We start from the raw sequence: 24,998 nt of genomic DNA, 5'->3' as shown, positions 1-24,998 counted from the left end.
TTTGTAATTTCTTTCATGTGAAACATCAACAAATGCCCCTAGAATGAATGCCACTAAATACAACTATTACATGCTTTTCATTAACTTTGGAATATGTTCTCAGTTTTTCTTCCTCATTTTTTAAAGTTTGAGCAGTGCAACTCTCTAGCATGTGACTCTGAGCTCGTTTTATTTACCTACTCTAAGCTCCCGCTTTTTCATTTGTCAAATGCAGATGCTCATACCATATAAGATGGTTGAAGGTGCCCCTGTGGTGACTGGCTCATTGCAAGTGCTCAGTAAATGTGACTTCCTTTTCCTTTCCCTCTTGGGCTTCCCTGGAGAGATTCCTGGGTAAAGAGTGGTTAATTTCAAAGTTAGATGATACTCTGTCCATTTTGCCTTATGGACATAGGCAGGAAAAAAGAAGGAGAGATTTAAAAAAGAATAGGAGAGTTGAATCTGAAATGTTGGAAGAGTTGACTGAATGCTTTTTAAAAAATAGTAATATTCACTATTTACTATTCATTAGTAAAAATTAGTAATATTGCAAAATGAAGCTTCTTGATATTGTTTAAATTTGGAGAAGTGAACTGATTTGTGGGTCAAAAAGAGAGAGGGAACTGCCTTCTAAGACAGCACTCTTGGATGAAAAGTGATCTCTAAACAAAGAAAATTGATTGGCACAGATGATCCTAATTGAAGTTAAAACAAAACAAAACAAAACACCAAAGGAGGACTTTGATAGGGAAAGCACACAGATGGGGTGAAGCTCATTGATGAATTGAGATTCCTATATATATGGATAGATGTATAATTAATGAAATAGTATATGTTTGGAAGTATTGAATATTAGATAAAATTTTTACAAGGAAAAAACAGGTTTAAGTCAAATCTATATCTTTTTTTCCTTATCTTAAAAAGTCTACAATTAAGTGAGCAAGTTATAGGAGGCAGTATTTCAAGATGAGAATGACTCCTTATAATGAATAACTTACTTTTGAAAGGGAATTTTAGTGGCTTTCAATGTAGAATTCTAGAAACAAAGAACTAAACTAAGTTATAGCTGTTTTATTGTTATCATTTTATTATTAGAACAGACATAAGTGATAGTAAGTAAATAATAAATATTGATAAATAAACTTGCCTTTGCTAGTCTATACCAGAAATAGAAGAAATAGATTTGGATAGATCTTTTAAGAGTGCAGAGGAACTTTAGGCATTATGGAATACAATTTTCTTAATTCCCACATAAGAAAATTAAAAGAGGAATAAATATTACCAAGCTTCTTTTCCCCTTCCCTTATTTCTTTCCTCCATGCCTTTTTACCTTTCTCCTTCTCTCCTCCTTCCATCTACAGATATTTAAGTGCCTACCTTGTGCTGCATGCTGTAGATACAAGGGGGAATACATTTTATGTGGATCTTTTTTTCTTGGAATTTACCTTCTCGGTAGTTAGTAAACTAGGATGTGTGATATTTACAACATGTTTGACCTACTAAGTGTCAAAAACCTATGAAGCCATGATGGCCTGTTTCAGACCTGCAGTTGGGATGTCCCTGCTTCTGCCTGGGTCAAGAGTGTGTGTGTGTGTATGTGTGTGTGTGTGTGTGTGTGTGTGTGTGTGCAGTTCTCAGCCACCACGCCCAGCACCTATCTAACTCCGCCATATTCCCCCAGGTTCCAGTGGCATGTGCTGGCAGAGTGCTGGGTGCAGACTTCTGCCCAAACCTGGAGGAGCCAGACCAGAGGCTGGAAGTCCAGGTTGGAGTCTTACTGTTTTATCAGTTGGGGGTTGTGTGACAGAAACAGTGGCCCCCAAAGGCTACACAGATGTATCTGTGACATCAGGAGACGGACGGACAACCATTGAGACCAAGTGTAGAAGAGGGATCAGTGTAGCATATATGCAGCAAAATGTCCTTTTCAGGATAAGTTGTCTGTAACTGGAGATCATTTATTTATTAATCCAAGAAATAGTACGTACTGCAGTGGATAAGACCGTGGTGTCTGAAGGCTGGCTGCCCAGGTGATGCAAGCTGCTTGCTGTGAGACCTTTGGCAAGTCACTCAGCTTAACTGAGCTTTAGCTTTCTCATGTGTAACATGGAGATCTACCACACAAGGTGATTATGAGGATTAAATGTTCCAATGTATACCTAGCAGTTAACCTAGGGCCTGGCATGCAACAGGCACTCAGGGAATATTAGCTCCCATCTTTTTAAATCATCATAGTCATGTGCTAAGCACTGCGCTAGAGACTGGCGATACCTGGTGAGCAAGGCATGCTTCCTACATTATGGTCTCCCAGCCCAGGAGAATGGAAGCCATTCCACTGGGCACTGTCTTAGAGAAATATGACTCAATAATAGCTGTCTTCCTTCTTCATGGATTGGGAGATAGGGTCTCTAGTAGAATAGTAAGATTATTAGCAAAGTACATTTTTGTGTGTGAAAGTATTGACTTGGAATTCAGTTCATTTTGTTTGGTCTTGAGATAGTCAAAGCAGTCTGGTATGTTGCAAATTAAAAATATAAACATGATGTCTTGGCCTAAGTAATGTCTCCACTTCCATGTACCTTTAAATATGTAAGAAATGTGTGTGCCAGTGATGCAAGGCTGAGGTTTCAACAGGGATGCCAATCCCTAGCATAAGCCAACTCATAGTATTTTTCAGGACCTCCATTTGGCATCATTTTCTAAAATTTTCAGACTTAACGGGATGAGCATCGTGAGTTCAGTTTTAAAACATATTACTGATTGAGATAACCCACATGAGGAAAGAGAATAGTTTTAAACATTACTTCTTCACAGTGGGAGTGAAGGTAGAAGGGGTGGTTGGAGGAGGTTTTGGTTTTTATGGTACTGAAGGGTACACCATCACTTGCACACCTGCTCTTGGACTAGGAAGACCACCCGAGCTCTTCAGTGCCACAAGCTGGTACTGCCTGGGTGGTGCATGGCTATGATACAACAGAAAAGCAGGTGTGACACATATGAGACATGAGCGTGCATTTCCCAGTTTTAGAAAGTTAACAGCTTGTGTGTGACACGTCAATGCAAAGTGATGGAAGACTTTTCATGGAGAATAGTCTGATCCTTGACCTCTTTGGGTAGGACAATTGATGGTCCTCAAACGTATCACCTGGAATGATCTGTCATGGGTGGCTTTTGGATCATTTGTTTTTGAACCTTGAGTTATGGTGCAAAGAGCAATGGGTTTTGCAGATGTGACTGTGTGAAGTAAAACTGAAAGAGACCAATGCAGCTCATTATGATGACACACCAAGGGAGGAAATGTGTATTTATAGGTTTAAGTGAAACTCTGATTGTAGGTAGTGAAACAAATTGTGGAGTTGACAGTTCAGCGTGGGCCTTGCGAAGACAACTGAACTCCTGGGCAAAGAAATGAAAGTGCTCAGTTTATTGGATTCCTCCTCTTGCAACACTACTTTGGCAGACTGGGTGGAAAGGTAGAACCTGTCAAAAGATAGTCAGCTACGGTGAATTGGTGAATTAACTGGGACTCACTCGAACTGTTTCCTTCCCTTTTTTTCCTCCTCATTTTTTAATATGGCTTCCATACATTGTAATACTATCTAGTATATATCCATATTATGTCAGTCATAACAAACTCGACCCCTAATATCTTCTTCACCAGCTAACAATTCCAGGAGTAGTTTTTAGCTTACAGTCCTTTCATTCTTGCCATGGAATGTATTCTGGTGTTTGGTGTTTCCCCCTTCCCTTACCGAACGAGCCATTTCTTATATTTTAGTCCAACTCTATACTCCATGGGACTCACTCTAGAACTTGCCAGGGTCATCAGAGTCATTTATTTTCCTACTCAGATCTCAGGCTCTCCCTCAGGGCCAGACACCATAACCACCAGAGGATTCGCGATGTCACCTCGATTCTGAGAATAGCCCTGTGGGCACCTCAATTTAGGAGCAATGTGTGTTTATATCTTTTCCTAAAAAGGATTTTCATTTAGACACATAGCACCCATATCTGGTCTACTTTTATATTTAGCTGACATGAGTTTTCATGACTGGTGGAGTCCTTTCCTGCTTCCTTTTATTTTTTTTCTTTGTTGATTAAGGTATTCCTTTTAACCCTTTTATCCCTAAAATGTCAGATGGCTTACCAAAGTTATTGTTTCATAATCCCAAGATCCCTGACACTCTTTCATTAATATACCTTTGGTTTGAAATGATCATAACCTGACTTGACTTTTGCAAGGACATCTGTTATTTTTTTGGGGGGCGGGGGGGGCGGGTGTTAATAGACTTGATTTAAAAAAGTAGCTGGAAATCAAGATTCTGGTTCATTATCTAACTTTGTTAATTTTCTTCAGTGGCTTTTGAAGTAGGTATAAAACTACTTTCTTCAGCTGGGAAGGTAAACTGATGTCTAGTAGATGATGATGTATAAAAATTGTGTTATATAAGTGCTTTATAGGCCATGGTTATTCTAGTTTAAACTCCCTTAATTGCTGGTAACTTTTATTTTTAATCAGAGAAAAGTTACTTTTTTAGTCTAACTGTGCCTCATCAGGTATTGAGTTGTTACAGTAGGCCCAGAACATTTCCTTTCTTGGTTGGGAAATTCAAGATGTGGGGTTTGACTTGATATTTTTCACCACTAAAGTACTTAGAAAATTAGAGTAAATAATGAACCGATATTTCTGTACTAGATGAGACACAATTTACTGTGGTGTTTCATAAACCACAGACTCCTTTCTTCTGTGAATGCGTGAAGGATCACTTTTTTTTTTCCAGACATACCGGGGTGCAAGTGTAAATTTCCATAAAATTTAAATGAGGTGCTTCCTGTAATTAATGAACAATTGTGGCTGCTCTCTAGTCTGCATTGTAATTAACCGTGATCAGGCTTGTTTAGTGATGACACTGTTCCTGTAATAATTTGACAAGCTACTGTGAATTTGCCAGGTTATTAAACAACCTGCAGCATTCACTCATGGAATCACAGGGACGAGCTTGGAGGCGGCTGCTGCTAGTTAAACGCAGCGTAAGGGTGGACCAAAAGCTGCCCATTGAAGTCTATAGATCACCATGAGCAGATTTAAATTCCTGTGATTTTGGAGAAGTTAACTAATTGTGTACAGGGTGTCCCGAGAACTTTTTATTTAAACCTACTGACACAAAACTGGTCATTTTTATGAATTCATAACGAAGCTAGCAAATTTTTTATATTGTTATCACTAGTGTGCATTAAATGGAATCTGAGATTTCCCCTTCCCACCCTCTTAAATAGGTATATTAATTTTAAAAAAAACCCAACAAACAGTTTCCTCTCCAAATTGATTCACATCATCCCTCAAATATAAGTTCACTGGTATTTTTGAGTGTGTGTTAGAAGTAACAGATGAGCTTGTGCTAAACACAGTTGTGTCACAGGTAGAGTGAGTGATGTAAACGGACTGGTAGACTTCTGTCCATGGTCGCTAGTGCCCCCGCCTTCCCTGCCCCCCTTCAGGTTAAGAACTGTTCAAAACGTTACTGTCTAGTTACTGTGGTGTCTTTCATTCAGATTCTGTTTATTGACGAAACCACAAGGATTCCTGCCCAAAGTACCAGGCGGTCTATGCTTGACTGATTTTGATTTTCTAACATCAGCCCTGGGGTTTATTTGAAAAATGTACATAGACTGCAGCTTTAACAAGTCAAGTGACTGCATGTTTTTGACTATGGAGTGGAGTATATCTGAAGATCATTAAATTTAGTGAGGGTAAGGAGAGGGGTGGGGAATAAGTGTAGTAGTCATTGTACCATTGCCGAGTGTGTGTGCGCGAGTGTGTGTGTGTGTGTGTGTGTGTGTGTGACACATGGTTTTTGTCTTTTCATCTTCTCCAAGAGCCAGAAAGTTTCCTGCCGTTCTCTTTCCAGCTCTTGACAAATGATTGCCAGATGTGAGATCTTTGCAGTGCTCTTTCCCTCAGCAAACCTGCAGCGATGGGATATTTGATTCTCCCTTGCCCATTTCATCTCCTTTCCACATCTGCCAGGGACACACAAGCAATACATCCCTCCATGAGAGTTTAAAGTTTATTCAGCTCCTTTTCCCCCTTCGATAAAGTGTTTGGAGACAACAGAATGAGGTCCATATGATTCCCTCCCAACTTCACTACATGAAATTAGTTGTTTATTTTACTTATCTACCTCTCAGTAATTGAGTATTTCATTTTAGTTTTGGTCCATGGAAAATTTGATGCAACTCTGGGAGTGCTAAGAGTTTCCTATTGTTGTCTGCTTGCTGCAAGTATGCTATCAATACCACTTCGCTCTGATACCTCCGTTCTGATAAAAACTAGACTGTTGGTTTCATAGGGCTTCCTAGGAAAGTAATTTTAATAAACAACTGTCAAAATATTAAGTGTAGCATGTCTGGTAAAATTCAGTAGTCATTGAAGATTAAAACTGCCATCTGTGAGGGGGAACATTCAACTTGTTTGTCTTGATTAGCTTACCTTGTGTTTGTGTCCATTGTCAGAGTTGAAATGGATGAGGTCCTAGTTTTAATCCCAAATAGCTTATGAGAGAGAAAGTCCACGGAGCTTTGGAGGCATCTGAAATTAGCCTGTGCAGGCCACACACATAATCACTACCATGCACAGAAGCCTTCTGCATCTGCTTGGAATCTGTAGTGATATTGATTTTTTTCTCATCTCAGTTTAAAAAATATTTTCCAAAATGCTCTTATAGCTTATGTTCATACTATAGGGTGGGCTGACACAGGTGGCCCTTCAGTTTTCCTATTACACTTTTTGGCAAACTAAAAGGCCCCTTATTCCCTGAATAAGATCAGCATTTTTTTTTAACATTTAAAAAATAATCCATAAAATGTCTGCCACATGTTCGCTAGTTGATGGAAATGTTTTCCAAATTAGAGCTGTAGTATTGGATTCTTACTGTAAAAGTGCTAGTGTGTTTACTGTTTCTGATACCCTCTCAGCTACTTGTGATTGTGGGAATTTTGTGTGTGGGTGTGTGAAATTCAAATGACAAATACAAGATACTATTTATTAATTTCTAAACTGAGGGAAAAAAATTTTTGTTCTTGAGGAAAGAAGTAAATGGCTTTACCCATATTAGAATCAAAAAAGGAAAAGTGTGAAGTCTGTTTGTCAGTATGTGATTAAAAAATTAGACAAACAGCAACAAACAAAACCTAACAGGCACAAAAACAAAAAGCCAACAGCCCCTGAAAAGAATAAATCCTACTGAGCCCAAGAAAAAGAGGTAAATGAGACTCATCAAGATGTGTACATGAATGTGTGCATTGTGTTTTTTTGTTTGTTTGTTTGTTTTTTGTATATCAATTATATGCTACTTCAGGAAAGCTTAACAAAGAAAAAGGGGTAAAACTGTTAAACAACATTTTGGCGATGTGTGGTAAATGGTTCGCTACTGGAAGTATCTGTTGAACATTAGAGAAAAATTGTAGTTGAAGACGTAGACAGTGATAAACTGTTCACTATCAAAAACACAACGATGATTAAGTTTATTGTGGTAAGTTTAAACAACATCCCCAAAACAAAATTCGCCGAAATCCGAAAGGAGGCCTGTGAAAGAGGTTTGTATTTTTTTTCTCGTCCTTTGGCATTCCCCGAGGACTGACGCCATGCCCGGCACCTTCGTGGATGCCAGTGGCTGGGAAGGTGGAGGTGAAGAGTTCTTTCATAAAACAACAAGGTTAGGAACTCCTGTGGCGGGAGCCAAGTTCCTCTGAGTTTAGATCACTTCACATAATTTGCCCTCATTAATGCATTCGCTGGTTTCTCCTGCCTTCCTGCCTTTTCCTCAGCATGGTTACTCTGGGAGGCAGAGCGGTGCTCTGCAGTGGAGGTGTCATCCGGCCCGCGCACCTAGGGAACGTCCTTCAGAGGACGACTTGTCACCAGCCGTCAAAGAAGAGAGTGGCTTTGTGGTCTCTGAACATCTGGCAGTGCTGCACAGGAAGCTGAGGGGGTGTCATTAATTGTGATGAAATAATTTAAACCATCAGGAATAAATGAGGCTGTTAAGCTAAGTTCAGATTCCATTTGCCATGCACATGTGTCTAGCAGCCTGTGTGCAGTTAAAAAAAAAATTGAATTATATTAGCTCATGAGTCGAAGTGAAACAGATCCTGTAAATGAAACAAGTTGCCGTGTAGTGATGACATCGTGTTGAACCACTTCACAGAGTTACAGTTTGTAGGATCAATATATTGAAAGTGGTACATTATTTAATTAATTTTTATATGAAAGCATTCTTCTGGTATTGAGGGCTTATATAGCGAGAATCAGTGGTTTATTCGAGCATGGAGAGGATGGGTAGGTGGATGGGTAGAAAGAAGTAAGCCATCAGATGAAGGCGGGGTGGGTGGGGTTCTTAGCCTGCGAAGCCAGGCTGAATGGGTGCACAGCTTACCATAAGGTAGAACCTGGGTTTGAGGACAATATTTGGTTCATTGCTCTGCATACACACTCCAGGTTGGAGGTCAGCTTCTCTGATGACCCACTTTGGATGTCCTTTTGTTTGAGAGCTTCTGACACCTTGGACACATCTATGTTGTTTTTCTTGCGAATAAAAACAACTATTTTTGGTGGTAGATCACTGCTCGAGCAAATGGACATATTTTTAAGGCTCTGCACAATTGGGGAAGAGTGGTTTCCAATGTAATTTTCAGGCACTGTGGAAAGAGGCAGGCCTCATTTCTTTACAAAGGAAAGACTGTCAGGTTTGGAATGTCGGGACATCTCTGAGGTTTTGAACACTAAACTGAGCAATGGGGTATAGGTTCCAAAGTACATTTCTAAAATAAGTCGTTCCTTTTACACATAAGCAACATTTTCAAAGTTGAACTTTTATTAAAAAATAAACATGAGAATTTGAAAAATAAAATGAGACTGTTTAGTTACGGAAAGCATTTTTTAAAACCACGGGAGAGGTAATTGCTCCGTCAGATAGAGGCAGTGGTCCAGAGCTCGGCAGGCCTTGGAGAGGGGCCATTCTACTACCAACCTTATCTCACTCTTTGGTCAGTCCCCTGTCTACCTCACGGCCTTCTCTTTTCCCTGTTGTGTATCTCCTTTATTTTTTCTTCCCCTTTTCATTTACCTTCTCTATTTTCTCTTTGCCTTATTCTTTTGATCCTTTTATATTCATTTTTTTACAACCTGTTTTCATTTTCCATCCTCCATCGCCATGAACTGCAATTCTGTTTTCATTTATAGTGTTTTATGTTTTAAATATATTTTTATTTATTTCAGAGAGTCAGGGAGAGGGAGAGAGAGAAACATCAATGATGAGAGAGAATGATTGATTGACTGCCTCTTGCATGCCCCTCACCGGGAATGGAGCCCACAACCTGGGCATGTGCCCTGATCAGGAATTGAACCGTGACCTCTTGGTTCATAGGTCGATGCTCAGCCACCGAGCCACACCGGCGAGGCTCATACATAGTTTTTGTTTTCCTGCTACCATTTAAGAGATTAATTTCTGCAGTTACGTAGATGATAAACTTATAAAATTTAGAGTGCATTTTTACATAAACTTTTGTGACCATTGGTGGATTTTTCTAATGAATGTGAATGAACCTTAATTGTTTTAATTTTTTTTAAAGGAATTCCGAACGCTCACTAATCCTATCCCTAGACTCTTGAATGGAATTGTTATTGATGAAAGCCAAAAATTTGTGGCTCCAAGTCACTGGCATCCTTCTTACCCTGATCTAGGAGGAAACCATTCAAATGGAAGCACTTGAGTGTCCTGACTTTAAACTTGCTTGAAATCTAATAGAGTAAGCCAGTAATTAGGACATTGCTCCCTGTGTGTTTTGATCTTTGAATTTTATTTTAATTAATGAAATGGAATAGGAAGACTTGAATTCTTCAGGTCTTTCTTCTTGGCATCATTGGAGGGATTGAAGGCTATAATGTGTGGGTATAAGGCACTGTACCTAGCATATAACTGATGGTGAATGCATTACTGTTATTGTATAAATGTATTTAACTAGCTTTTGTTGATTAAGCAGATAAAACTTCGGAAGAATTTTTTCCTGAAAACTTAATAAATATTGACTACTTAAATATTATTTACCTTGAAATAGTTTTGTAATCCCCCAAGGATAAGGAATTCAAGGTGAACATAGAAAATTTTCAACAAGATACCTATGTTGGCGTTTTTTTTTCCTTTACTTGGAAGAAATCACTGCATTCTGTAGCGCATTTATTTGTTTCTCAAAACAAGACAATGATAATACCCTAAATAGTTGCTTGAAGTTGCAGTTATCTCAGCAAATGCTTACAAATAAAAAGTAATTTCATAAACTTAAGACCCCCCCCCCCCCCCCCATTAAAAATATTTGGTGACCTGTGGACTGGATGTCCCTACATATTTTCAGGTCCTTTTGTATTCTTATGTTAGTGCTACCATTACTCTCTCTGCTTAAGTAGCATTAATTTACTAGATTCTGTATCTTGAGTTCTACATTTCAGTCACCTTATGGATTAGAAAACCATGGTTGAATGGCTTGAGAATTTAACTGTATCCTGCTTTCTCTCCCAGTACCACTGTTTCTATAAGAGAATGTTATTTAGATTTCAGATGACCAATTTAACATAAGCTGTTCATGTTTGGAGCTGTCGGTATTTACATAAGAAATATTGAATAAGGTGCTTATTTTTACTTTAAGTTCCTAAGTCCTAGGGGCTTTATAGAATGAGAAAGAAATGAGGAAAACAAGAATTTTAATTCTTGGCTTGAATAGAATTATGTGTTTGTGTGGGAGTGTGTGCATGTATATGGATTTTTGTATATACATACAGTGTATATCTTATTACAAATGAATCCACATTTTTATGTTGATAAGAATAGCGATGTTCTATTTGAAAATTTTGTTGGAGTTAGTCATAATGAATACATTATGACTAATGTATTAGTCATAATAATACAATAATTTACATTGAGAGCACATAGTCCACCTGTATCTCCACCCACAAAATAAAGAAAAAAATCTTCTGTTTGGTCATTTAATGCAATCTCAACTTGTGAGAATTCACTAGGCTTTTCTTTAGACTCAGTATTTTTTTCTCATATAGTTTTAAAATTTAAACCTAAAAACTATCTGATGTTTTATAATCTGATGTCTGAATTGTACAGATTTGGAAACCGAGGCCCAGAAATTTTAAAAGACTCCTTTTCTGAGGTGTCAAAGCACTTAAGATATTGTTTACTGGTTTTTATTCCTTTAGAGTTTATAAATATATAACAGTGTTCAAATTTTCTTCTTGTCACAGAAAATTATTTAACTCAGTGAGTCCTTTGTTCTATATGATCGTAGTGGACATAAATAAAGAATGCAAAGGGGCTACATTTCTAGGTACCACAGTAGTGGTCTTAACAGGTTCCCCCATGGAAACAGCAGATCCTCTTGCCCAATGTAGGAAATGTCGGAGCTTGATGCTAAGAAATGGAATGTTTGGGCCTGGCTTTCTTTTTCTTTTATCTTCTAGTGTCAGTTAGCGTAGAGTTTAGGTGTTGGACAAAAGCTAATTGTTTAACATTAAGAACGGCAAACAGTCCCATCTAAATAATCCGTTTTAAAAGAGAAGTGTCATTACTGACATTTGAAGAATGAAATTACCCTAGAATATAAAAGTGTTACTCTTTAATGTTCAGTACATGCCAGTGGAGTTTGATGGAGCCTAGAAGCAGACCAAGCGCCTTGAAATCATTGTTAACATAAAAACCATCTTTAAGTGCCTTTTTGGGTATGGTACTCTGTTTGCATCCTATAAAAAGTGAGCTGAAGAGATAGGGTCTCTGCCCTCTAGTTTATAATCAAAAACAGATATTGTGGCTGACATCTGTTATTGTATTAAGGCCCTACGAGTAAACATTGATCAAATAATACATAAAAGTTTTCTATCAAATGCAAGTAAAAACGTTTTTGTTTGCCTGATTAAATAAGTAAACAGACATCCTCACCCCACACTGAAGCTATCCGTGGAAGTTGTAAAATGACTAAACTGGAATAATTCCGACACCAGGAAATTCCTTTGTGTTGTTATTCTTTACCGGTTTTCAGAGAGTGCTGGCATTATGGTGATGTCACTAATAGCTTATTGTGAGTGGGTCTGTATTTAGTTTTTATCTTTCTGGTTAAGGAATTGGGAAGAGCTGAATTTTCCTCCCTCTATGGAGTTTTTCCATTTAAAACTGTTGACGGGTAGTACTTGCTATTGTAAACCAACATAGTGAAGTGTACTTTTAAAAACTCCCAGATGTTAGTAGAAATGATTTTTTAAAAAAATTTGGAGTCTCTCCCCCACCCCTGGCCCTAAGTCATTAGAAATTGCATGAAAACAAATATAGGCATTTGAGAATTGTGCTGTAATGAGATGAACTTAACGTATCCAAAAGGCTTTGAGGGGGGAATATTGGTAAGAAGAGTAAGTTCATAACCTTGGAATGGACAGATCTGGTTGTGAGCTTGAGTACAGCTGTACCAACTAAAATTAAACATATAAATGTTGGCAGGGGGAGATAGGTATTGAGTTTGATAAAATATTTTCTTTCTGCATGCTTCAACTTTAATGTAAGGTATTTTAACAGTCACTTTATTTTTGAAGTGTAGGGGAACTAAAACAGCAGCATTGGGAAGTCTAAACATGAACCCGTCTCAAAGTTCACGACTTTATAAAAAAAAATAGCTATCCCTATCCCAGTGTAGGTGTCTGTCTGTGTAAATTAATGCAAGTGGATGCATAAATTAATTAGAAGAGCAGTCACTGATATAAATCAGACTTATTTGGTACACTGATGAAATGAGCATTGTTTATAAAATTATCTTGTTATTTAATCTCTTCTGTGTAAACCTGGCTGGTTAGCATTATGAAGTAATAATACCATTAATGTGATGATGGGATACTTTTTCTTGGTACAGGCCTGATCCTGCAGCCCTTTCTTGACTGGGATTTGTGTATATAGAGGACCATAAGAACTGGAAATTTTAATTAGCAAGAATGTAAGAATGGTCCTCTTCATCCCCTCCAGTTGTGTGGTAGTTTTTTTGTTTGTCTGTTTGTTTTTTGTAATCTCGGGATAGTTTATTCTTTTTGAACCACTCATTTGCTGACCCCAGAAGAAAGAATTGCCTTCAGATACCATTTTCTCAAAACTGCATAGTTCATTATGAGAGGTACCGCTGTCTTCTAGCTCTCCTCTGTTGTGCTAGTGGGTCTCAAATAAAGAGAAAAAATTTACTTATAAATGAAGCCATCAGGAATTTCTTGAATAAATGGGTTTTTTTTTCCATTGATGTGCAAAGGAATTTTGTTTATAACTGTTAGTCATATAAGTTCATATCTAACACATGCAAGGAACATTCGTTATCTTTTGTCAGAGTGTAGAAGGAAGAGACACTTAAAAAAGAGAAACAATCCTAGTGCAAAAGAAATTTGTCAGGGTCATTATTTAATATTTGATTCAGAACTCTTGCTTGGTGTTTTTTGCTCTTATGTACTCTTGCCTAACTCCTCATTCCCATTCCCCTGACTCCATGAAGTTGGTTCCTTTATATCTAAAAACGAACATTTTGTTTTGGGGAAAATAAATTAAAGGTACGCAATATATTGATCTAGGTCTTAGGTTGCTTAAGTATGTCATAACATTCATTTATTCTATAACAGAATTTGGCAGTGGTGTCCAATAATTTAAGAAATTGCAGAAAAATGTCACAGGTAATTCTCTCCTGATGTACATTTATGAATGGTGCATGATGACTGGTATTTCTTGCTCCTACTTCATTTCACCTAGAGAATGGACTTAGAACAGTGAGTGCCCTTTTAGGATTATACACAGAGAAGTTATGAATGTGTATAGTAAAATTTTAATTGTGATTTCATTTTGCCCTCAACAATTAGATATTGTTTTCATTACTGGTTTACACTGATGGTAAACATTTCCAAAAGAAAACGCAGACATTTGGATGTACTATTTTAAAGATTTTTGTCTCGTAGTCATAGGAGTGCCTCAGGTCTCAGTTTCAACTGTGATGACCTATGATGCCATAGCAGCATCCCTGGCTGTTAGCAGAATATGTATTATTTCTGTGATTTTGTAAATCAGGAACCAGTAAAAGAAGTCAGACCAATCACCTATGAATGATTTGTTCAGAGTTTCCTTAACAACCTCACAGTATATATAAGGATACATTTTTTACTATTACACTTGACTTTCTTCTGATTTTCAGTTGTTGAACTATGCAGAGAGATCTGATGGAGTTTGGGTCTGTTTCCTGGAAGCCTTGCAGGACAGTGCTGTATAACCAGTATTGAAAACAGAGGACCTGTTGACTGGAACCAGGCATACGGAGGGACAGGACTCCTTTGGTTAAAGAGGTGACTAGCAGTGGGCTGACTGCTCTATTTGCTTACGAGAGCCCATTTCTAAGGTATGATAGGAAGCATGTTTCAAAGAGCTGAGAGGACAGTATGAGGCTCCATGTCCTGTTTCTAGCTGGGAGTGATGCATGGGACCAAAGCACAGGAGAAGCTCTGGAGTATGGTTTGACTCTCTGTCAAATAGAAGTCCTAGATTTAAAAGTAAAGGGCTACACATTGTACCTACCCTTCAGGATTTTTCTGAGTATGGCTTCTCTGTGAACTTCCTGTTCTTTTGGATGGAAAGATCTAGCCTTCTTGCTCTTTCCTACTTTCCTTTTATTATTTACTAGAGGTCCGGTGCATGAAAATTCATGCAGTGGAGCGGGGGGGTCCCTCAGCCTGGCCTGCTCACAGTCTAGGAGCCCTCAGGGGCAGGAGGCGACCCGGCCATCAGGGGAAGGTGACGCTCCCATCACACCTCTGCTGCTGCCACTGCTGGCAGCGCAAGCCTCGGCCGGCCCTGGTCACCTGAGCCTCAGGTGGCCCTGGGTGGCTGGGAGGCTGAGGGAAGGTTTGGCCCGGGCGCACCGCGGGCCTGCCACCACTGGCAGGGCTAAAAGAACTGAGGGACTCTGGCGAGGCTGCGGGGACTGGGCGCCACCATCATTGTGATGGTGTGATGGTCAATTTGCATATTCCTATCTTTATTAGATAGGATCTTTTCCTTTTTGTTGTGAATTATGTCAGTGGCTAATCTCTTCATTTTGATAGAATCAGATATTTTGTAATTTTACTTAACATTTTAGGATCTTTGGGGGAGCTGACTTAACTTAGGTCCCCCTGAAAACAGATCCTGAGACAGTGACTTGCATGAAGGTACTTTGTTTGGGTAGTTCCCAGAGTAGGAGTGACGGATTGGGGAAACCATCACAAAGGTGAATTATGGAGGCGACCAGTACTATTGCTAATGAGTGCTCATTCTTACTGGGGCCGTCTAGGACACCTCATGAATATGTCTCCCATGAAATAAAAGGGGGAGATATTTAACCATTGATTCTCATTCTTGTTTGGTCCTCTGAACATTAACCTCCCACTCTCCTGATGTGTGTGAGACACACAGGGGGAACTCAGGGTCAGATGGTAATTAACTACAGAGGGGGAAGTTGGCTGATGTCCTTAGAATAAGAGGTGAGACAGGAAGGATGTTTGTGGCACAGAGGAGAAGCCCGTTATAAGAATTGATACATTGTTTTCAGTATGGGTCTAAAAGCCCAGAATGCTTTGAAGTATTTGCTGTTCTGAATCCCCCCTATGCTACCATGTGCTTGTCAGGTAAGTTTAGATGTGTCTTTACAACCACTTTTTATATTTGGAAGTTTAGCATATCCCCTTATAAAACTAGTCGTTCACCACTCGAGTAGAGTGATCTGGAACAGGTAATGCATTTCCCTTTCATGGGCACAGGTCCCTTGCTTTATCCACATTGAAGCACACAGCAGTTTAGGCATTATCTCAGTTATACCCCCTGTCCTTAATTTTGGAATGGGGAAAACTTAACTGTTCAACTACTCTTAATATTCTTCCAAAAAACAGTGATTTTGCAGACTTCTGCCACAGTGTGATCAGCACTTTCAGATCTTGAAAGGTAGATCCAAATCTTCATTGCATTTTTCTAAGTGGACCCAGGAGCCCCAATTTGGTATAGTTAATGCTTTTATTAAATTGTGACATCTGATAGATTAGTGAAGACTTAGAGAAGAGTGTAAGGAAAACGAAAAAGTAGTCCCCAGTGGGATCTAAACATCATGCATATCTTCAGCATTTATATGACAGAAGAATCTGTTTCAGAAGCCAGTTTTTAACAAAAGCAGTTGAGTGACACAATTATTATATGCGTTATTTTTATTGTGGATATGTATTTTTATTGGTATCATGGTCCAAAAATTATCAGATTTAACTACTAGCATGGATCATGCAGTGGGGATGAAATACCAAAGTGCCCAACCATCTAGTCTAAGCTGTAGTTCAAGTCTCAAACGCCTTTTGCTTCTGAGAAGTGGAAAACTGCTCTTATTTTGGTATCTGATTTCTTTCCTTCTTAGATTTTCATGTTTTTAGATAGAGATATTCCGCTTATAGGATGGTAGAAAAGAACAAGATCTCTATTTGTTTAGGTAGATGGAAGATACGCCTTGCAAATGAAATGCATTGCACAGTATCTGACAAACAGTAATTACCTCAATGAGTTATTATATTTTTTAAAGGTAAAAGGGAGGCAGAAAAGCAATAGAGAGGCAGATTCTAATATGAATTTACTAGAGGCCCAGTGCATGAGATTCATGCACTGGGTGGGGTGGGGGTGTTCTTTGGCTCGGCCTGCGCCCTCTCACAGTCTGGGACCCCTCAGGGGATGTCCACCTGCTGGCTTAGGCCCGATCGGGGATCCAGCCTAAGCCGGCAGTCAGACATCCCTCTTGCAGTCCGGGGCTCTCGCAGTCTGGGACCCCTCGCTCCTTACTGACTGCCTGCAGCGGAGGTGGGAGAGGCTCCCGCCACTGTTGCTGGGCTTGCCAGCTGTAAGCCAGGCTTTTGGCTGAGCGGTGCTCCCCCTGTGGGAGCGCACTGACCATCAGGGGGCAGCTCCTGCGTTGAGTGTCTGCCCCCTGGTGGTCAGTGCGCATTATAGCGACCGGTTGTCCCACTGTTCGGTCGATTAGCATATTACACTTTTAAAATTTGTGCACTGCTGGGGGAGGGAGATAACCACCTTCTGGCTTAGGCCTGCTCCCCGGGTGGCAGATGGCAGGCCCGATCCCTCAGTGCCTTCCCCACGTCCCCGGGTCGAGCACACGGCAGGGCCAATCTGGGGGTTGGGGCGCCGCCCCGGGGTCGGGTCACACACAGGACGCCCCAGGTGGGTTGCACACAGGACGCCCAGGTGGGCCGGCCGATCGCTGCTGCCCCGCCTGGCCGCCCTGGGTCGGGTCGCACACGGACACCCGCCACCCTGGGTTGCAGATAGCAGGCCCGGATGGCGGCAGGGCAGGCGGGATGGCGCCATCCCGCCCCACTGCCCTGGGTCACAAATAGCAGGCCCAGATGGCAGCGGGGCAGGCGGGATGGCGCTGTCCTGCCCTGCCTGCAGTATGCAAATGAGCCGCCATCTTTGTTGGCGGTTAATTTGCATATCGTGCTGATTAGCCAATGGGAGGCATAGCGAAGGTATGGTCAATTACCATGTTTGTCTATTTTTAGACAGGATAGCTGGTATAATGTTCTCAGATCATTTGGGAGTTGTCATCCAGGAGGATGTTCCTCTGATATGCTCTTTTGCTTCACTTTGGAATAGACAGTACTGTTTGAATAAAGAAAGAATTCAATTTACTTTGCTAGGACTTTTCTAGGTGAGAGATAGTTGAATAATTGGGTGATTTGAGGTTAAGATACCTTAGCACCTTTAAAACAAAATATAGCCTTAAGGGTGTGATAGAATATACCATCTAGAGGATAAAAGTTTTAGATTATAAGGAAAATGATTCCCTTTGTGGGCTCTTCAGAAACTATTTTCTATTGTGTGGTCACTTTCAATGTATGGCAATTACTTTCCATTATAATCCCAAACTCCAATCGATAGGTACAGTATTATGCAACTTATTGTTACACTGTTAACCAAAATATGTCAAATGTGGTTTCTGAGTGGCTGATTTACAGTAAGTCTTCCTCAGTCTCTCACGTGGATATTATGACTAATTTGAACTCCCATAGACAGGCATTTTTCTTCATATGAAAAGTGTGTGTGTTGTAGGGGTGGGAGTGGGCTGTAGAGATGGGAGGAGCAGTAAACCACGGTGTCAACTTATTCACATACAGATTGATCCATTGTCATCTCCTTTGAATCTACATGGATTGTTGTGAATTATCTGCTCACCCTGGGAGAGATGTGCTCTGAATTTTAATCATTTGAAATCTGTGAATCTATTAAAACCATATTTGTAGCTCTAAAAAAATTGATATTCACTGGGCAGTTTGCCCAACAAGAGAAAGTCAAAGAGATTATACACTTATCCTAAGTAACAGCAACCACCCTGCCAATTCTCCCTTTGAAAGAATACAGCAGACCCAAATTATACATCTCCGGGTAAGGGGAGACAAGAAAAGAACTCAATATATCAAAATCAGAAAGTAAATTCCACAATAATGGCTACAATAATGTTTCAAGATGTGATTTCAGCATAGGCCTAGCCATTGAACTAATCATAGCTTAGATGGGTTTTAAATTGTTTAAGGCACATCCTAAGGTGGTTAAATATGTTTACCCTTCCCGCTTGAAACGAGAATATTCACTGATACACCAGTAGAGCCTGAGATCGCTTGGGGTGGGGGAATGACCACCACCTCATTGTTTTGAGGAAGAAAGTGAGATCCAGGGACATCCTCTGCCTAAAACATGGTCTTCTGATTTCCCATCTAAATTTTGGTTTTTTTTATCAGGTTCAGAATTAACATTTACCTCCTGCAGTATGCCAAGGCTGGTGAAAAAAGATACATACGCTGTTGTTCAAGGGAGCTCTGCTATATGCAGTGGGTGGTAAGCTAACTTGTTAGAGTTGTAGGGGATCTTCCTGGGGGATAAGTTTTGTCCTGTTCATTTTCATAGTCTCAGCAATGACCATCATGCCTGCACTTAGTAATCATTGCTTGATAAATGAATTAATGTGATAAATGCTGGTCTTTGTGCCATGGAGTCACAGAAGATAGGCAAACCAGGGAAGAATTCACACAGGGTAAAGTTTAGTCACGTTTTTAAATAGACTGTATTTGTCTATAGCACAAAGAGTGGAGAATCAGCAAACTCAGCTGAAAGACACCCTCCTTGAGGGCAAGAACCAAGGTGTGTTCATCTTTGTATACTTTGGTGTCCAGTATAGTGCCCAGCACATAGTAGGTTCTCAAAAAAATATACTGTGTTCCTCGATCTGTATATAAACTTGAAGTGCATCTTTTTTTTTTTTACTTTCCAAATTAAGATCTGGTAAATATTTTGGTTTAAAAACATTTCTTGTTTGATTATGTCTAAATGCTATGCAAGAGAAAATGAAATGTTATCAAAAAATAAGACATATCTCATTTGCTTTAATCATGTCAATAGAAGTGGAAAGTACTATTTGCTCAGATAATTCTCATTTTTCAGATAACTGGGAATAGACTTTCTTTCTTGGGCTGTTGAAGGTGACTACTTCCATTGACTACATTTGGCACTAAGTAGAAAGTCCCACTGTTAATTTTCAATTAACCACATTGCTGATCATCTTGTCCAGTAACAATACTTCAGTTGTTTGCACTGCCTATCTCAGTTGAGTAGAGCATGGAATCAACAAGAGCCTGATTATAGATTTGATTCTTGTATGGGCGGGTTAGGTTTGTGAAGGGAAAAACCCCTTGAATAAACACAGACAGCGCTCCAAATGTTGGTTAGCTGTTAAATCAATGGATGCTATTATTACAAAGGAGGACTTGGCTAAAGAAGGTAGATCATCACATCTCATTACCCTTCTTGGATAAACAACTAAAGCATGCATTCTAGTGACAGTAGTTTCATAATATTGATATATGTGTGTGTGTGTGTGTGTGTGTGTGTGTGTGTGTGTGAGAGAGAGAGAGAGAGAGAGAGAGAGAGAGAGAAGTGCTTCTCTCTGAAATTACTATTTACCTCTTTAATGGAAATAGGAAACCTATAATGTTGATGTTTGGCTTAAATCTTTTCATAGTAAAATGCCATTCTAATCCCAGTTTATAAATATTTGAATTTGTATGCAAATTTTAAAACACTATAAACTTAAGCAGGAAAAAAATACCAACAAAAAAAAGAAAAAGAAAATGTTAAGCAAGTAAAGTGTTCAGGTTGAGTAACACTGATTACATTAAAGTAAAATAGATATTACTTTCACAAAACACCATTTTTAAAAAGGATATATCACCTCAAAAATATGTCTGAATCCAGCTTTGAATAAATCAGTGTAGATTACATTTTATACTGGCAGCAGAACAGGTAAACTTGCTGTTTAGATACCACATTTGAACCAAGAAAATATATCAGGTCAGTGGGATGTGTGTTGAAGCATTTAGCTACAGAATCACCCAACAAGTTTCAGTAATGAAAGGCAATCTATGATTTCCTGAGAGAGGTTTTTACTTAATTGCCAAGATACCTTAGATGTTGTTTACTGGTTGTCAGTTGCATTGTGGTATGCAGACATTGAATGAATTGGTCAGTAACTTTTTATTGCATGTGTTTTTAGCTGTTGTTTCTATTAATGAAGTGTATTAAATATCTTTAATACCACCTGCCTCTTTTATTGAAGGATTCATGCTGTGGAGAAAAACCAAAATAAAACATCTATATAGAGTTATAGGAGAGAACATTTGCAACAGAGATGATAGAGATCAAGGGAATGCCAAAATTACTAGAGTGAAGAAAACATAATTGAAGATGAGACCAAAAACAGAGAGAGAAAAGCCCTCTGGCAAAATATAGCACTGAAGTGGAAAGTATGTAGGAAGGTAGAATTGCATTAAAAATGCATCTTACAGGAAAAATATACTAAAAGCCACATGACCTATATATTGAAATTAAAATTCAGATTTTATACAAGATATAATCTACCCATGGAATTGTCAATGAAGTAATTATTAAAATTACTATTTTTTCTTAAAAAACCCCACACAGATATTTTTTGAAATATCACAGAAACTAACACATTGATAGATTTTCTTCAAATAATAAGTAATTTTATTATTTTTAATTCTGGAAGTTTTTATTGTAAATATCACTAAAAACTAATCACAGTAGTGTGTATTTTTTTATTAGTGATAATTTCCTAGGAAAATATAGGAAGACAATACTTAAAGATTTTTTTTAAGACTTGTTCTTTTAATAAATTTAAAGGAAAGAAAATATCAGAATATCTACCTTTAACTTCTTAAAAGAAGTTCGAGGATCGAAAAGTAGAAATAGAGGGCCTTTTTTCACTATACTTAGAAAGGCAAATAGGATAATTTTTGTGAATGACCCTGGCTTGAGTGTGTCCTGGTTTATGGTGTTTGATGGCTCGATTTTAAGAAGTAGTAAATTTTGTGCTGATTAGAAAATTAACTGGAAATGAGCTTTTTCATATCTCCCAATTAGTCTTAGATATACATTCAAGATGCTAGTCAAATATCAAACACATTTTTTGTGCTTGGTAATATAAGATAGCTTCAAACAGTAAAATAAGAGAACCAAGACTGCTCAACCTAATAGAAGTTATAGGTGTAGTAGGGGATAGTTTCTATGATTTCTAAGACACCGCTCTTATATATACAAAATTTCTTAGGCTCAGCATAGGCTGGGTACCTGTTCATTGGTACAAATGAAACATTCCAGTGCATACATTTTATGTTTATAGAAACAATCACTGAATTATAATTAGTCAAATATCAGATTTGTAAAGGTGCGTGAATTACCAAATTGCAGGTTGGTATAGCCATATACATTCTCCTTCTCATGGCTTAGTTCAGGTATTACTTCTGAAAGAGTTCTTAACACCTTGTCCACCTGCTCTGGTTTTCTTGCGCTCTTATTTTCAGAGCTTCCTGTGATGCCTTTATCCCTATTCCTACCACACCATCTCTTCCTGCCACACTGTATTAGAATTGCTTTCTTGTTATTCTCCCCCCATTTAGGCTGTTGTGTCGCCTTGATTTGTGGCCCTGTCTCATTCTTGTGGTTGCCTCCAGCTCAGGATACAGTGTCTGGTGCATAAGAATCAGGTGCTTGAGTAGGTGCTTGAGAGCATGCATAATTGAATGAATGGAAGGAAGGAAGAACTCAAAAAAATATTGTGTAATGGCAATATTATCTTAGATTTATGGAACAGTTTTCATTTATCTTCTCTTCCATTTAGAAAAGTAGGCAAGGGACAATCCTATCTAATTTGCAGATGAAAGAAAGCCAAATGATTTGACCAGAGTCAACAGATGGTGTCAGAGTTAGGCCTAGTCCCCAACTACCTGCTTTGGATTGTTCCCCTCTCCCCACTCTGAATTGCTGATTCTTTATTATAGTAACACGGTTAATGTTAATAACGCTGACTGAGGACAGGTTTGAAATGGGGAGAATTCCCTTCCACACCCAGCAGAATAGCATGCTCAGCCAAAGATAGCCATCTTTTTCTTACTTGCCCTATTTTTAAAAAATCAAAGCTGCTACTGCCCCTATTATTTTTGTCTGTCATTTTCATTAATTTTTCATTGATGAGAACCTAGAAACCATACCTAACACCAGACCAGACTAGGATACAGGCAATTTTCAGAAATATTTACCAAGGAGAATTTCTGAAGGTGCAGTTGCTATCTGCAAAGCTACATTCCCTTCAGTGCCTCAAATCAGTCCCATCATAACGAAGAGAGGTCCTGAGCAGAAACTTGGTGTAACTTTTTGAGTCATGGCCATCACTTGGTGCACTTGTAGTAGAATATTACTGGGCATGAAAGTTTTGGTCTCATGAGTTGTGGTTAAGAGGGCTGGTAAGAGTTGTGGGAATTCTGGGCAAAGAGCACCATTGGGGAAGAAATAGCATGCTAATATGCAACAACATGGGCAAGTAGCAGCCAAGGACTGGCATGGGCAGTAGACACCCTCAGAGACCTGGAGGTGAAAGAGGTCAGTGACTTGGAGCGCTCTCCATTGAGCGCAGTGTTTGAGATGAAATGAGCACAGCCTTCATAAGCCCAGAGTTGGTCTTTTCCTTGTGATGGTATGTCCCTTTTCATTGAGAAACAGAAAGAATGAATGCCTACTATTTAGAGAATCAGGATAGAAGGGTTTCAGGATTAATGGAGAGTTCAGTTTGCATAGCAGATCCCAAATAAGATCTCTTTTCTTGCCTGACTGACATGGCTCAGTGGTTGACCTATGAACTAGGAGATCACGGTTGGATTCCTGGTCAGGGCACATGCCCGGGTTGTATGCCCGGGTTGCGTGCTCGGTTCACAGTGTGGGGTGTGCAGGAGGCTGCCGATCAGTGATTCTCTCTCATCATTGATGTTTCTATCTCTCTCTCTCCCTCTCCCTTCCTCTCTGAAATCAATAAAAATATATTTTTTTTAAAAAGATCTCTTTCCTTGAGTGGAGATTACTTCCTCCTCTGTTTTGGACCTTAATATAATAGGATTTTATAGCTAATCTCTAGACAAGGTCCTGTATGATTAACAGTACATTTATTACTCAAACAGGAAATTGCTTGTTAAGGCAAAAGTTTTTGGAAAAATCTGTTTTCATAAGCATGCCCTTATATATATATATACTTTTACTAAGTTAGGAAATAATATTCACACCTCACACTTTAACTTAAAATTTTGTTCTGTGTATTAGAGATCCTAGCAGGCATATTTGAATTGAGGGAAGGATTTTTGAAATGCTGCTGTTTTGTGTGTGGTGTGTTTCCTTGTGTAGTATCAGAGGACAGAGATAGAACCCGAGTGTAGTTACAGGCAGACACAATTTTAGAGCAAATGTTTTAAGAGCTAGAATAATAATACCAGGATTATCAGATATCAGCCCCTTGTTGTTATAGTGTGGTCCAGAGTTACACAGCTGGAGTATGTACTTGTAATCTAGTTGGTAAATGAGACTGAACATGTGTTTATGCTAGCCCAAAAAATACAGTGGGGTTGCCTGTAGACCACTGAGATTTTTCAGGGCAGGAGGAGATGGTAGGGATATTTGTTGATGGAATTGCTGAATTTTATAATGAAACAGATGAGATGATCAGATGGGGTGTAACCAGAGTAGACTGCGACCTCCTTGAGGACAGACTGTTTTTCTCTATATCCTTCCTGCTTAGGGTACTAATTGGGAATAGTGAGAGCTTACAGTATTTGTTCAATGCTTTGAATAGACACCATAGTTTCAATAGCCTTATTTAAGAATGGTGTTTCTAGGAATGGAACTAGTGGAAAGTCCTCCCTGACTTTATTCCATCAAATATTCATTCCTTTTTTGCGATGAATTACAATCTGGCCAGTTATGCCTGGCTGTGACCTGCATTGTGTGATCAGTGTTTCTCTTAAAGTAGAATGTAAAGAAAACATTGGAAATGTGGTCTGATTTGTGTCAAATATAGTGGACTCTTGCCCTGTACACACATTGTAAGTTTATTGTGTTTACTTCTTTGAGCCATATGTTCTGAAGTGTTTCAGATATGTAGTATCACAACATCTACCCCGCAGAGGACCGGAGTGTCTATTTCAAGTACACAGAATAAACTCCTGAGCTAATGTGTCAATGTTTCCTCCCCTGAAGGAGAAATATTAGGAGTTTAATGGGTTGAATAGAAATTTCCTTTTGAATGGTTAACTAAATTGCTATCACCTTGTAAGCCCCTAAATCCCAATCTGTTTTTCTAAGGAAACATGTTTGCAGCTGTTTCAAATAACTGGTGGTTTGAAGATGATTGTTAGTGTGGTTTGCTGCACACCCAAAACTTAGACCCTGTGCTGTTACTTGTCTTTGAAGCTAAGGAGTTGGCTATGAAGTTGAGTTAAATAATTTCAGATTACTCTAATTGATTAAATATTTTGGTTT

At 38.9% G+C, this 24,998-nt stretch overlaps 1 protein-coding gene across 7 annotated transcripts in view; it reads left to right on the top strand.

The window, feature by feature from the left end:
* The window catches only part of BNC2 (basonuclin zinc finger protein 2), a 430,106-nt gene that overhangs the window by 169,028 nt on the left and 236,080 nt on the right, over positions 1-24,998 (top strand). For 5 of the 7 annotated variants that reach the window (XM_070431715.1, XM_070431712.1, XM_070431711.1 and 2 more), the window contains one exon: positions 1,661-1,744. The exons of the other annotated variants lie outside the window; for them this stretch is intronic. In XM_070431715.1, coding sequence (XP_070287816.1) covers positions 1,661-1,744 — 84 coding nt within the window. The remainder of the gene's footprint in view (positions 1-1,660; positions 1,745-24,998) is intronic. 7 annotated transcript variants of the gene reach the window in all.

The sequence above is a fragment of the Myotis yumanensis genome, unplaced genomic scaffold, assembly GCF_028538775.1.
Source record: "Myotis yumanensis isolate MYYU_CA2020_CCGP unplaced genomic scaffold, mMyoYum1.0.hap1 SCAF_12, whole genome shotgun sequence".
NCBI classification, from domain to species: Eukaryota; Metazoa; Chordata; class Mammalia; order Chiroptera; family Vespertilionidae; genus Myotis; species Myotis yumanensis.
Note: the sequence above shows the minus strand (reverse complement) of the source record. Positions and strands in the feature narration are given on the sequence as shown.